This window comes from Platalea leucorodia, assembly GCF_965183815.1.
Source record: "Platalea leucorodia genome assembly, chromosome: 4".
Lineage (NCBI taxonomy): Eukaryota > Metazoa > Chordata > Aves > Pelecaniformes > Threskiornithidae > Platalea > Platalea leucorodia.
The window spans coordinates 73,762,372-73,776,726 of NC_138826.1; the positions used below are offsets into that span (position 1 = coordinate 73,762,372).

Consider the following 14,355-nt stretch of genomic DNA (forward strand, 5'->3'; position numbering starts at 1 on the left):
TGATAAAAAAACCCATGTGCCTGTGACAGCCATTGAGTCTGGGTGTTTGTGGTTCTGTGGTGTAACAGACTGAGATCCCATAAGTGGTAGATTTAAAACTGGCAACAATTTTCATAAAGGGGACTACCAAATTACAAAGACGCATTCTGCAGAAGTGGATGCCCTGCCAATCCTGCGGCTGATATAATGTACCGTGATGAATTAGCGAGCTCAGAAAGAATTAATCCATCAATGGGTTAATTCTAAAATTTAATTCTAAAATTCTAAAATGACAGACTTGGTACATTTCAAAGCATCTGGTCAGATCTCATGGAATTCTTGGCTGCTACATGTTCAGTCAGAGAGAAAGAAATAGTGGGGAGAGTCCATGATCACCTTGTAGTATTTCACTGGATGCCTCAGAAGAGCAGATGGGGATAGTGAGCAGTGAATAAGGTAAGCCTTTATCTACTTGGGGGTTCGTATGGACCCTTTCCTGGACTGAATCCTCTTTAATATCCTTATAGATCTATATAAAAAGTTTTCTTTGTCTTGTCTGCTTACAGTTTATGGTTGGCTAAATTTCACAATTAACATTTTTTTCTGTGTGCTCAGGTGAATACATCCTAGAGTTGCCAGAGTTCAAGTATTCTGTGAAAAGTAACCCCCTTTAAATAGTCTTATGTTGCCTACCTAGAAATTGAGCCATCTGGAATCTCTAGTGGGTCCTCAAAGTCTGCGTTGCTGCATTTGATCTTTTTCTTTTCATGTCTACTTTCTATGTGTTTTTTGAATGGTTCATAACCATAAAGATTAAAAAAAATCAGCCAAGTAAGACTTGTTTTGAGAAAAAAAAAGAAGGAAAAAATAAAGTAGGGGGAAACAAAAAAGTAGTTAGGTCCAAACTGGTGGCAAGCTTGTTTGTTCATCTTTAAGATGCATTTACTTATTCCAGTTCAATCTTTATTTCTGTTCTGCCACAGACATGATGTCTAGCAATGTAAGCTGTTCATGTTTAAAAACAGAATTCACCTTTAAATGTGCTTAGACTAGAAAAAATATGCCTGGTGAGGTCATTTGCAGAGCAAGAGTTAATGCATCATGCAAACAGCTAAATAAAGGTTACAATCTGAGTGGAATTATTCAGAGCTCAGGGAGAAATCTGGCATTTGCAGTCTGTCACTGGGTTTGAGAAGTCTGGCTCTCTGTGTCACTGCCACCCGGAGACATCCTGCTTTCTGTGTGGCAGTAAGGGAGGGGACTGCAGCGCTGGACGGTCTTCCTGTAAAAACAGCAAAAACTAGAGCGGTGGAAAGTGCATTGTGTGAGGAGTGTGTGGAATGAGGGGTGAGTATGAGCCCGTCTTTGTCCAGGTTTCATAGAGCGACGTTATGGGTGTAAATAGCCGCTCTTCCTCCTCTCTTTTCCTCTTCCTGACAGCTGAAGAGCCAATGTCAGGACAGCGTATGATCCCTGATATCCCTGGGGAGGAGGGCTGCATGGAGGGCTATGAAGAGCTGTGTGCCTCTTGAGACCTGCCAGTTAAGTATTGCAGTTTTGGGGCCCTATCTGGCAAGGGCTTCTCGCTCTTCTTTTCCATCAACATCCTTGGGATTTGAGGGTGCCACTTTGGGGCACGATACACCCTAAGTATGTATGTGACACAGCCGGGATAAAAATGCATCACTTGCAAACGTCCGGGCTTTTGTAGAGTCGGCAATCTCCGTAGAGGTGTTGTGCTAGGATTGTGTTTTGCATTTTGTTTCCTTGTTTTGTTTTTATAAGCCAAGTGCTTGGCTGATTGCGCAGGAAATCAACTGCTATGGGCATTCACTTCAATGGGTGAACCTTAAACGAGTCACCAGGGACTGGCTGCTGCTGAGTTCAAAGAGAAAGCGACATCCAAAACCTCTAGCCAAGCCAAGTTATGGTGGGAAATATCAGATACAAAGAGAAGAAAACTGGAAGGCACAGTAGGGTGAAAGACAGATACAGCTTGGTTTTCCTGTCCATAATTGGTCAGATTAAGGCGAGGTTGGAATGAAGATTTTAAAAAAAAAACAAAACAAAACAAAACATAAAACTTTGCTAAGGGAAGTTTGTAGAACATCAGCAAATATCCTCTGGTGTTTATATTCTATGAGCTATGTGCAATAATCTGGGGATGGAAACATGTTGAGAAAGTTAATATGGTACTTGACAAAATACTGGAAAATGTCTTAGAAAGAATAGTTCCATGCAGGGCAGAAGGTCGAGCAAATGCCCTGCTAAGCTTCTCCATTTATTCCTCTTTTTGTTCTTTCCCCAATGATTTCAGAAGTCTCCTGAGGCTCAGATAACTCAAAGATAACTCAAACCCCCTATATCCACAGGTGAGGTAAAGAGGTTGTGTTCACAGAAATGGAAAAAAGAGGAAAATAGAGCGGGAAACAACATAAAGGAAAGGAACAGAAGTCTAAACTTCGGTGTTGCTTCCCCCCCAGCACGCACCAGAGCAGCAGAGACTCCCAAAAAGAAGACTAGAGAAAGATTGCCATCTCCTGGAAGGATAAATATCTGCCATTTTTCAGAATATCTGAATCTGAATATGAAAATGAAATCTGATATACATATATTTTTGAAACCATAGCATATTTCTGATAAATTTATTTTAAAATCGGAATTCTTATCCATATAAATCTAATTCCATCCCATTTCATCAATATATATGCCGTGATCCCAGCTTTAGAAACTGACATAGCATCCTGGATTTTAGTGAGACTCTCATCAAGCTTAAAACTAGGAACACGATAACATTAAGGATTATCAGTAGAGAGATGGACTTTACCTATTCTTGAGCCTGAAAACCAGGCTTTTTTTTCCCTGAGCATTTAGAAGCTGAACTTAAGGTGTCCAGATGTGGAGAGACTGAACAATGAAAAAAAAGAATTACCACTCTCCTTTTAAGCAGCATCAGCTGTTATTCTACCTATTTCAGTAAATTAAGTACATCTGAGTCAAACAGAAGCTTTTTATTAATCAAAAAACCTGCAGACAGTCCATAGAGCACAGAAACATTTAGCATTGCTTTCAGTTAGCCCATCTTAGAAATGATTATCTATATTAGAGGAGCTTATGCAGTGACTAGGATTAAAATAGCCACACAGCTACCAACGATTCTGCTCAGGGCAGGAAGGGTCAGGAGCCCGTGATAGCACAGCCCACGTATGGGACCGAGAACCTGTCAGCTCCGTCTGCTACCTGTGCTGTGCACGGGGCTGTCACAGGCTGGGCCGTCACCCTGAGCTATTCGTACACCTGCCTCCCAGCCTCTGGGCTCTGGTGTTGGAAGTGGGGGATGAGAGCAGATGGACCACTGGTTTCCTCTGTCCCGGCAGAGCAGCAGGGCAGGCATGCAGGGAATCTGCTTTGCTCCCTCCCAGTGGTGGTGGTGGGAGCCTCACCCACTTGGCACTGGGCAAAGCCTTTGTGGGGAAGACAGGGTGCGTACCTTTGGGATACTCCTCTCCCTTGCAGTTTGATTCAATGCAGCGCTGCTCCATGCCCTCTAGTGACAGTTCGTTCTCCTAAGAGGTAATGCCATTCTTGCTTTTCGCTGTTCTGATACCAAACAAGGTGTATCAACACCCTCAGGTATTGTGTGAGCCTTTAAACTTTCAGGACAAGAGCTCAGAGGGGACTTTGAGTGAGTGTGAATCTTTCTGTCTCTCCTTGCTATCTTCCCAAATTCATCCAATGTGAAGCTGCTGAGAGCTGGGATTCCTGGTGAACTTTGTGCCTTGGTAAAAGCTGCCACTACGAGGGACACTGACAGTCTTCCCCATGCTCCCATCCTTTGAGTACTGGACTTCTTCGACTTGTCAGGGTTTCACCTACCTCTGTCACGGTGGTGATGCCGTGATGTCGGTCTGCCACTCAGCAGCACTTCTGCTAAGGGGCTCCTTTTGTCATTAAAATCTCCAGTGCCCATGGGGAGAGATGGATTGGCATCTCTTCAGGGTCTGAAATCCTCAGTCCTCAGAGCAGATGCAGTCACATAAACTTTCTTCTGCCCATTTTTTTATTCTCCCCTTTCTGCGACTGGCAGGTCTGTCAAGGAAGATATCCCGGGGCTGGGGGGCTTGTGGCCTTTGCCATTCTGCTGAGAGAGTGCACAGGGCAAAGGGTGACCTGATGCCAAGGGTGCTGGTAGTTTCTCAGCTAAGGTCACTCATCCCCTGAATCATTGGCCAGAGAGCTGCCAGCTCGCTCCATACAAGCTCCCAAACAGCCACCACAAGGAGCTGGCTGGGATCTTTCTGTGTTTTATGGAAACTTTCTACTCAGTCAATACAGGTCACCCTTCTGTACTTAATCCCAGCCTGCAGCACCAATCGCTTCCTGTGTAATCTCCCAGAACAGCTGTGCTGTGATTGCATTGTGGATTACAAAATGACCATTTTCCACAAAACAGCTGCTGGCTGGAGAGATAGCATTTAATAATCACTGGGGGGTGAGGGAGGAGGGGAGGAGACAAAAGAGAAAGAGATTTTGAAGCGATTGGGTTTCTTGGAGGACCTAGAGATGAGCAAAACAGAAGACAAAGCCTGAATCCCATTTCTGTATTGCTCCTCCAAATTAACAGGACTTTGAGGACTTGCTGCCAAGGTAAATTCAACTCTTTCCTTTTGGGGCTACCTAGATACTATGGTCAGTTATTGTCAGTAAGTGCTTGGCTTTTATGGAGGGAGACTTTTCTGACAATGTTCTCACGAAGGAGTAGTTCAGATTTGCTTCTCATTCCCTACGTCCTCTGCATCCTTGATCCAGTTCCTTCTTCTGACTCATTTGTTTCTCTTTTTTCTTTTTTTTCCTTTTTCCTTATCACTTGTTCTGAAATTATATGGCCTTTCAACTACTATCACAAATCAACTGGAGAGAATATTTTTCCCACTATTGAAGATTTAAATTAGAAAAATTATTTTTGTCAATATTATGAGTGGAAAGATTTTTTTTTAAAATAAAAGCATGAGCAAACCGAAACCTGATGACAGAAAATCTTATAATCAAGCATTGATGAAAAACTGAAAAACTTTGTGTGCTGAAGGTTTCTATTTTCAGATGAAAAGTCATGGTTTTGAGGGGAGCAATTTTATCTATCATTTCCTTTTCAGTCATAAGCGAATTTTTCCACTGAAAAAACTTTCAGTGAGGAATTTGCCACCAACCTTAGCCAGAAACCTTCACATAATTAGCTGTTCCTAGTAGGTATCTGCTCTGTGAAAATGGTGATACCCAACATGCCTTCAGATCATGGAAGTCATTAGTTATGGTATCATTAAGATGTTACCATCTCCAAGGTGCAGCATCTCCATTGCTGAAAGAAAGAAATGCTCTGGTGAAGAGACAAAAGAAGCCAGAGCATAAAACAATACAGCAATTTTTCAGGAGCTGAAAAATTTTCTTGCCTTCAATGAGGATGTTCTGGATCAGGCACTATTTTCTCAGTATGATAAGATGCTAATGAAGTCCTGCTTTCCAAGAGGAGCTTCAGCACCATCTTTATTGACTACATTTCCAAGCTTGATGGTTAGCGGAACAAATGCTTCTAACTGCACCACTTTTAGCTGTGGTAAAGTCACAAACAATGCAAAGCTCAGTATCATATTGTTTATTTATAGTAGTGTCCACAGTGTGCTGGGCCTTTCTCACACGTTCAACGTTGGGTGAGTCAACTGAAGTTATGCGAAGAGGACCGGCAGCAGGCAATGTCTGTACAAACTGAATCTATTCATGGGCAAATAGATTTTGAGAGTCATAAATAGGAAAGGGTGGGAGTATCTGGATGAAGTTGTGCCAAACATAGGGAGTGCCATGTGGGAAGAGGCATGCGTTGATTACATGAAAGTTGATGTGTGGGTAGATGACATCTAATCAATCCATGGAGTGATAAGTTGGGGTTCTCAGAAGTCAGTGCAAGGTTTTGCAGGAACCGTAAAATCTTAAGCTTCCCTCTGAGTGAGAAAGACCACAGGACTCTGGTACACAAACTGCTTTCTGAATTACTTTTTCTGATAAGATGAAACCAGGAAAAGTGTTTGTGGCAATGCTTGCTCTTAAAAAAAAGAACCCTTTGGCACTTTGTGTGAGAGCAGAGACACTGTCATCCCACCACCCTACCAAATTTCTGATGTGCAGAGCAGTGCTTGCTCAGGTGGGAGGTGCTGCTCTGGGGCTTGAACTTGAGCTGCCAGGGCTGGATAGCTGGGTGTCCCACTTGAGCAGGTCTCTGCTTTGATGTGTGACCTTCAGTGATCTGGGAACATTTTCCTGCCTTTCCCCACTGTGAAATCAATACAGTCCCTACCTCCCTAGGTACAGTAATGAACTGCTTGAAAAAGTGTTTTGGGGCACTTGGCAGCAAGAATTCTCATTTACTTGGACAGAGCATTCATCATGCCCCATCTAAAGGCAACACATGGTATTTGGGGAAGTTGGTTAACAGTTTTTCCGTACCATCTCTGAGATGGAGTGAATATGATGTCCCTTTCATTTTGCTCATGTGCTCACACACCCTGATGCACTCAGCCCTGCTATGTCTACTGAGTCACCCTCTCTTCCCTAGTACAGATATTCAGTGTACTTTGAGATGGTTAAAGCTGACCTGAAAGCCACCGCCCTGGCTTTCAGGAAATGGTTCTTCCATGCTGGGTGAGCTCTTGGGATGCTGTGAGGAGGGCAGAGTGCTCATATCCCCTCCCCACAGGTGCACGCTGGGAAGAGCTGGAATTTGTAAGGCTAGGTGGGACAAGTGGCTGATGTGACAGTCTCTCCCATTTGTGTGTTGTAGATGGAGCTGCTGAAGGGATTGCCGTGGCGCCGTGCTTTCCTGGCTGTCATCCTGAACCTGCTGGCTCTGAGCCTCTCCACCACTGCCTTGCTTGGCAGTTACTGGTGCACCGGGACCCAGAAAGTGCCCAAGCCTTTGTGTGGGAAGAGCAAAGCCACCAAGTGCATCGGTGTCCCCATGCCATCTGATGCAGGTGCTAGCAATGTTTCATCCCAGGATGTGGTGCACTACAGCTGGGAGACCGGGGATGACCGCTTTGCCTTCAGATACTTCCACACGGGGATGTGGCTTTCCTGTGAAGAGAGCATGGAAGGGCCAGGTAGCGTCTTGCCCAGGCAGCCACAACTTCTTCCCTTGTATTTACCCCAGAGGAGTTTGGAAATGAAAGGCAGGAGGCTGACAGCACTTGGGAGAAAAGCCTTCTTCATTTTCCTAGATGGCATTGGCCCTTTGCACTGCTGTGGTCATTATATTTCTGTCCTTTATTGGGATGTTTACAGAGAGGGACAAGGGAGAATGGTTGTCTCTGGTGTGCCCTTCAGTCTGGAATAGGGGCTGTGAAGTGCAAGAGGTGGTGGTGGTGGCAGTGACTTTGTGATGGTATTGTTCATCCTGATGTGAACTGGAGAGAGCCTCCTTTTCTCTTTCCCCACAACTCCATTCCTACACACAGCTTACTTCATGCACTCCAGGGCACATTTGTGCATGTCCCCTCAGAAATCTAAGCAGGCTGATCTTATGCAGCGTTGTCAATTTATAGTTATCACTGTGAGGACTGCAATGGTTGGTGTTCTCCTTAAATCACCAAACTGAGAGGTTTTGTGAATTGAACAGGGACTGGGCTTTTCTTAAAAAAAACAAACAAAAAAAAACAAAGAGAGAAAGAGAAGTACTGCCTTATAGATACAGAGAAAACCTGGAGGATCTGAACCCAGAGGAACTAAAGCTAGGAGGCAAATTGACCTGAGGATTAGAGCTGCAGTACTGTAATTTTTTTAGTTGTTTTTGTGATATTGTGATAGGTTTCATTTGTCATTTTTAACCTTGCGGGACTGGCACTGTAAACCCTGGGGTGCCAGGGGCTGCTCGTGCAACCTGTACTAGACCCCTTTGGTGCCTCCCTTAACCCTTGACTTGCTTCTGCCCAGCCCTGCTGAAGGCCTTCTGCTGAAACCTGTGCCATACCAGCACAGGTGGATGCTCTGCAGTTCACAGATGCTCTTTATGGCCTGGCACACACATCAAGGATCAGAACTGACCCAGAAGGTAGCCAACAGGGAGATTGGTATCTAAAGATACAGTGATGAAAGTCGCTTTCATCAGGCTCATTCCCCTGAGCCCACCACCCTCCCTTCAGCTCTCCCCAAGCACAAACATCTCATCTTCTTTAACTAAGCCACTGTTCTAGTATAGCATTTCTCATTTTCTTATGTGTTGCTGTCAGAGTTTGAAAATAAAGAACTGGTGAATACAAGCAGACAGAAGGGGGGTGGGAGCAGGAGGGAATGTGCTTGAAACTCTCATGTCCTAATGAGAGGGCTGCTTCGCTATGAGCATTTCCAGACATGCTGCGGAAGGAGATGTGTTTATTTGGGACTGGTTTGGGTTGGGGTATGTTTCCATGGTGCTTGTGGGAATGGGACTACATCCCTTGACAGCTTTCTCTGAAAGACATGTCTGGCCACCAGGCAGTTCTGGAATAACCCTGATGCCCGAAGGAATGCAGAGAGCACGTTACATCTGGATTGCAGCAGACTGTGGGGTAAAGCACATAGTCAGTCTCAGTCCCCTGCTTCCTGTAAATAAAGTACAACCCACCCACTGCTGTGGGTCTTTGAAGGAAGTGCATAGGCAACCACAGCAGCTACTATGAGCTGCTATGAGCAAAAGGAGTTTGAGTTGAGCTGGAGAAAGGATTTCATTATTCAGGCTAATCTCAGGATCAGTTTAGATGAGCCATTACTGCATAACCTCATTAAAGTTCTAAATGAAGTCGCAAACGGCAAGTTAATGAGGACTGCAGATGGCACTAAACTGGGTAGCGTCCTGAGAGCTGTGGATGACAGAAGTAATACAGGAGATTGGGAGAGATTAGAACTGGGGATAGAAATCAAGAAAATGAGATTCTTAGATGAAAAGCGGCAGGCTGATACTTCTGGGAGAAAATACCATGCCAAGTAGAGGAGAGGACCCTCAAATGTAGTAATGCAGTATGCAGTAAGATAGACTTACAGATAATAATGATGGACCCTCAGCTGAGACAATAGTTTGCATCTGGCCAACATAAAAAGCCAAAGCAAATATGAACACCATTTGTCCAAATGGCATGCCTAAAACGTGAGGACAAAAGACCATATTTCTGTGTGATTCTCTGCCACAGAAGAGGGACTCACATCCATCACGCAGCATTTCACTTGGGAAGATTTTTTTTTTTTACTTTCTTCTTTGGGAAGCAGTGCTAGAACTGCTCTGCTGAGACTGGAGTGAGTGGGAATTCATGTCCTCAGCAGAAGTGGTAGGTCTGCAGTCTGTTGTAAGCTACACCCTTAATAGGTCTGACCAACAGTAATGTTGTGAATGAGTAGCATCAGATTTTTATATTCACCAGAGGCTTGTAAGATTTGCAAATTGCTGAAGTTTTTTTCTGGAATGACCACCTCTAGTTTTCCAGGCAGACATTGCCTTCCCCTAACTTGCTCCAGTGAAGGTCTGGAAAGATAGTCAGAAAGAGAGCAGAGGTGAGATCTGATGGGTAGGCTCAGGGATGACTGGAACTATACAGTGAAGAGAGAGGGAGAGATTTTCTTTTCCCTTATGTACCCTGCATTGTCTTGCAAACTAATACCTTTGGTTTTGTGTTTCAGAAGAGAAATGCCGTAGCTTTATTGAGCTTTCACCACCAGCAGAGAGAGGTAAGAGGAAACCCCCATACTTCACTGTAGCTGCCCAGTGCACCTCCTTGGGATGGGGGACCTGCAATATTTCACCTGTGTGAGGACAGCAGGGCGGGCCCCCAAAGAGCCAAGCATGAAATCTTGGCCTCATGGTTGCTAAAAGAGCGAAGATTTTCTCCCAGTATTTGCCTAAACCACTGTCATCTGTGAGGTCAGTGCTGGAAACCTCAGACCCCCTCCCATATGAAGTGGGATTTGTCTCATCTAATAAGTTGCATAGTCTGAGCTTGTCATCTTGCTGTAGTCAGCGGCAAGGGGATGGATGCCACCTGAGGGCAGTCCCTCCCACATATGCTACATGTTGACTCAGTGCTACAGTCTTGGGGTCTAATGTGATGACTCTGGAAGCTGAATCACCTCTTACTTTGTGGTAAGTGATCAGGACATCCGAAAGTTACACTTTCAGGGTGAAGTCCTTGCTGCATCAAATATAAAACTTCATTTGGGTTGCAGAACTCACCCCTCCTGTCATTGTCATGTGTTTCAAATTATCCTGGGGATACCTTCAGTATACCTGGATGTATGTGTACATGTGCAATGGAGATTTTACTTACTTACTGAAAGCTTTGCAACTGGTGCGGGCTTGCTAACTATTTCCTGAGATGGAGGCTGGAGACAAGTCATTTCGGAGGATGGTCATATGTGAAGGGAATGGCCTGGGGTGCAGAGCCTGTGTCAGCATTCAAGCCGTGAAAGCAAGGGCTGGAACAAACGCTGGGGAATTGAAACAGCAAGCAGGGAGATGAGTACTTTCGGGGAACTCATCTTCTTTTTCTGCTTTGTTTCCCCTATTTTAAAACACTGGCAAAGACTGCTGACCTGCTTTTATAAAGCAATGTGCATTCCCCACTGAGGGGTCTGGTGCAAGTGGCGTGCAGTGGCATCTCTGTGCGGATTAACCTGGGTCACTCTGGGTACAACAGCAGGGTAGAAAAACCTCCCTTGCTAATTCTTTTGCAAAACAGTATTCACACAATTCAAATTACAAGATAATTTTGAAGTCATGCAGATCTCCACTTTGTCATAAAATGAATGACTTTTAACTGCATTTACTGAGTAACTCTTGCATTTATCACAAAATGCTCACTTCACAGATAGTAGCAATGCATTTTTCTGCTTTCTCACCTCCCTGTGCTTCATTCCCTGCCCAGGTCTCTGGCTCTGTTGCTTCCAATGTCTTCCTTATAGACTTTTTCCTAAGAAAAGAGGTTTACGCAACCAGATTAAGTGCCTTTGTAAATCTTTCTCTCTGTCCCCCCTCACACTCCTACTGCTCCTTGTCTAATTGCAGCCCAACATTGATAGAAAGGCCATGTTCTATAAGACATTGAGCTCCTACAAATTAATTGGAAGATCACTATGAGCTTAAGCATGACACTTACAGTGACACTGTGGTCTTAACAGCCCTATCACCCACTTTTGCCCCTTCCTGCTCATAGTATCATCTTAAGATGACCTTGTCCTCCAGCACAACTGCCATTATATATTTGGGCCAGCACTGGAGAAGGTGGTGTGACTGCTGATTGCAGGCTGGCCTGGCTGAGCTGGGTGTGTGGAGAGCAGCTTCACATTACATAGGCAGCATTACAAGACCAGATTATACAGCATGCACGGTGAGCCTGGACTCACGGGGGACGTGATGCAGAGACCTCTGTGCATGCATGGTGCCTGCAGCCTCCAGGACACTTTTCGGCAGTCTGACTCCTAATGAAATAGTCTCCCTGATGGTGCTGCAGCAAGCAAGCCAGCTCCTTTAAGCAGGCAACGCAGCTCATCAATTCCTGCTGAAGAGCTGGATGACTCTATGGCACTAATGACATTGAGGAGTCAAGTCAGTGCCACATTAATGAGGGTTTTCTTCACACTCCTTTTCCCCAGTTGAATGTCTCCTCTACGGCCCTTAATAGTTGCTAATGGTAGTGTTCACAGTGCTGCTTCATTTGTCAGGTTAACATTTCTTCCTCAGTGAATCCTGTGCTCTTCCACAGCCCAGCATTACGGAGTGCCTTTTCTCATTCTCCTCCAAGTCCTACTGCACAGTAAGCTCAGCTGAGGACTGTGGTATCACAGTCCCACTGATAATCCCAGTATGAAAGTACTTGTACTCTGTTCAAGCAGTAAGGTGAGTGGTGAATGTTATTGCCCTAGCTCGATATCCACCCCAAGGAATGTATTTTAACTGAGGTTTCAGTGAGAAATACAGGCCTGCAAAAGTGACCTGCTGAATTCCAGAGTCCGGGTCCTAGCCATTGCCACAGATGCACCATACAGTTCTTCTCTTAACCAGTTGAGTCCCAGGTTAAAAGTCATTTGCTTCCACTGTTGTGTTTAGAAACCTACTGTGAAGGTCACTACACTGATGGGAAAGAACATTTTAACACCCAGCTCAGATACGTTCATGGTCAACCTATGAACAGTAGGTCTTGTGCTCAACAGCTTTCCCCCTGCCTTTTCCCCCATGGCTTCTTCCTTGCTGTTTGTGACTAATGCTGGCTTGTTTACAAACAGCTGTTTTAGTTCCTCTCAGCTTTTGCAGTGCCAGACCAGCCAAGCCACCTTCTGTGATGGACTCTCTGTACCCTTCAGCATCCTTTGAGCCCTTGCTCACAGGCTGGGGGGATTGCTGTTGGGTGTTCGCTGTTTTCCTTCTTTCCGTTCTTTCCAAAGGACATCCTTTCAGGATTGGGTTGGGAAAGGGGAGTGCTTTCCCCTGAACAAGCCATCCTGTATTGATGTGAGGAGTTTCTGGTTCCTGGCAGGAATCCTGTGGCTGTCACTGGGATCAGAGATGCTGTACATCAGCTTGCTGCTCATCAGCTTCATCCTCCTCATGGTGGAAATGCTCCATACCGGCAATCCTGTCTGTGGATTGAAGCTCAATGCCTTCGCTGCTGTCTCCTCGGTGCTGTCAGGTAAGTGTGCTACTGCAGGTTTGGAATCACAGCAGCAGGAGATCCTCCTTTTCCACACAAGGCTGAAATATGCAGCTCTGGCTCCCGCTGTAAATTCCTTGCTTTCTTGTCTTCTTGTGTCAGGTCTCCTTGGGATGGTGGCACACATGATGTACACTCAAGTCTTCCAGGCAACAGTTAATCTGGGACCAGAGGACTGGAGACCACACTCATGGGACTACGGCTGGGCATTCTAGTACGCGAGCCCTGAAACCATCTTCACCTCCCCAGCCTTTTAGGTTTCAGCCATGCTACACTCTGCCAAAACCCACCTCCTCCCTTCTTGTCCTTCTGTGTGTCCAAAGACAGGTGTACCATGGTTCTTCTACTGCTAATCTGTCTTTGCCTCATCCCCTGCTTTAACAAATAGTTGCTGAGTTACTTAAATGAGTAGCTACCAAAGACTGGCAAAACAACGGGGTCACACCTAAACAAGTGCCTTCAACCCTGCTGACTAATCAGGTTTGCCGCTATGCTGGTTTGCCCTGTTTGGTCTCAGCTCTTCCCTGTGTGCAGGGGCCACTGTCACACCTGTGATAGGCTCCCAAACATGCCTTGTTTTTCTGCAGCTTAACTAAGTTGCATGCTGGTTTGGCACCTTCACTAACCAATGTCCAAAGGGCCTATTCCTGCAGCACCAAGCCTAGGCACATGCTTAAAGATGTGGACAGTGTAGCCAGGAAGAGCAGCTGCCAAAAGCAGGTGGCTCAGAGTTCCTTTCTCTAAAGGCTAAAGAAGCCAGCCACAGCGGATATGCCATAACTGACTCGAAAAACAGTTGGATGAGCCTTGCATGTGCCCATGGAAAGTGCAGGCTCAGTTTGCAATGCTGTGCTGATGATGACCACATTTATTCTTAAAACTTAAAACACTGCAGGGCCATGCACCCGTGTGGACATCAAATGTCAACGTGGCCATCTGGTTATGCTCAAGTAGCCATGCCTCATGTCCAGGAAGACACTGAGCAGCCCTGCAATACAGAACTTGCTTCCAAGCTGTGCTGTCCTGCTCTGACTACTTACAGACTTTCCTGCTGCCCTTTTTGATTTCCCTGTATCCCTCCCTTCCCTGTGACAAGGATGACCAGTATTTACCCCACTGATCTAAGAAAGAGCCTGTGGTGGGATAACCCCTAAGAACTGTAATGTTATGAGCCTTAGTCTTTCTAGTTCGCGTCCATGCTCAGCAGCTTCTGCCTGGCAAATCAGGGCGCATCACGATGCACACAGATCAATTCCTTACCCTCTTCACTTCTCACAGCATGTGCTATTCTTGTATCTCTCCTATAGCATGGCCTGGGCCTCCTTCACCTGCTGCATGGCCTCTGCTGTCACCACTCTCAACACTTACACCAAGACAGTGCTGGAGTTCAAAAGGAACCACATCAAGGGCTACGATGGGAGCTTCAAGGATCAGCCTCAGCACCACCAGTGCTTCATACAGCAGCAAATAAGCAGCTACTATGAGCCCCAAGCCAAGCCCCTCCATTCAGTCTCTGAGGGAGTCGGCTTCTACTCTGAGCTGCAGCAGAAAGTGCTACAGCGGGAACCAGAGCTGGGACTGGATGAGGTCTTGGGACAGACGATCGGGGAGGATTGCTGTTAGGGATGAGTGCGCAGGGACAGAGCCGTGGGGTTTGGGA

General features: G+C 45.6%; 1 protein-coding gene across 1 annotated transcript; it reads left to right on the forward strand.

Moving 5' to 3' along the window:
* Positions 1–6,651: 6,651 nt before the first annotated feature.
* Positions 6,652–14,333, forward strand: GSG1 (germ cell associated 1; the record flags this gene model as incomplete). Its single annotated transcript, XM_082309685.1, has 6 exons — positions 6,652–6,669; positions 6,809–7,127; positions 9,673–9,720; positions 12,522–12,674; positions 12,798–12,909; positions 14,003–14,333. The coding sequence occupies 6 exons, from the start codon at positions 6,652–6,654 to the stop codon at positions 14,316–14,318; spliced, it is 966 nt and encodes a 321-aa protein (XP_082165811.1). The 3' UTR covers positions 14,319–14,333.
* Positions 14,334–14,355: the final 22 nt, after the last annotated feature.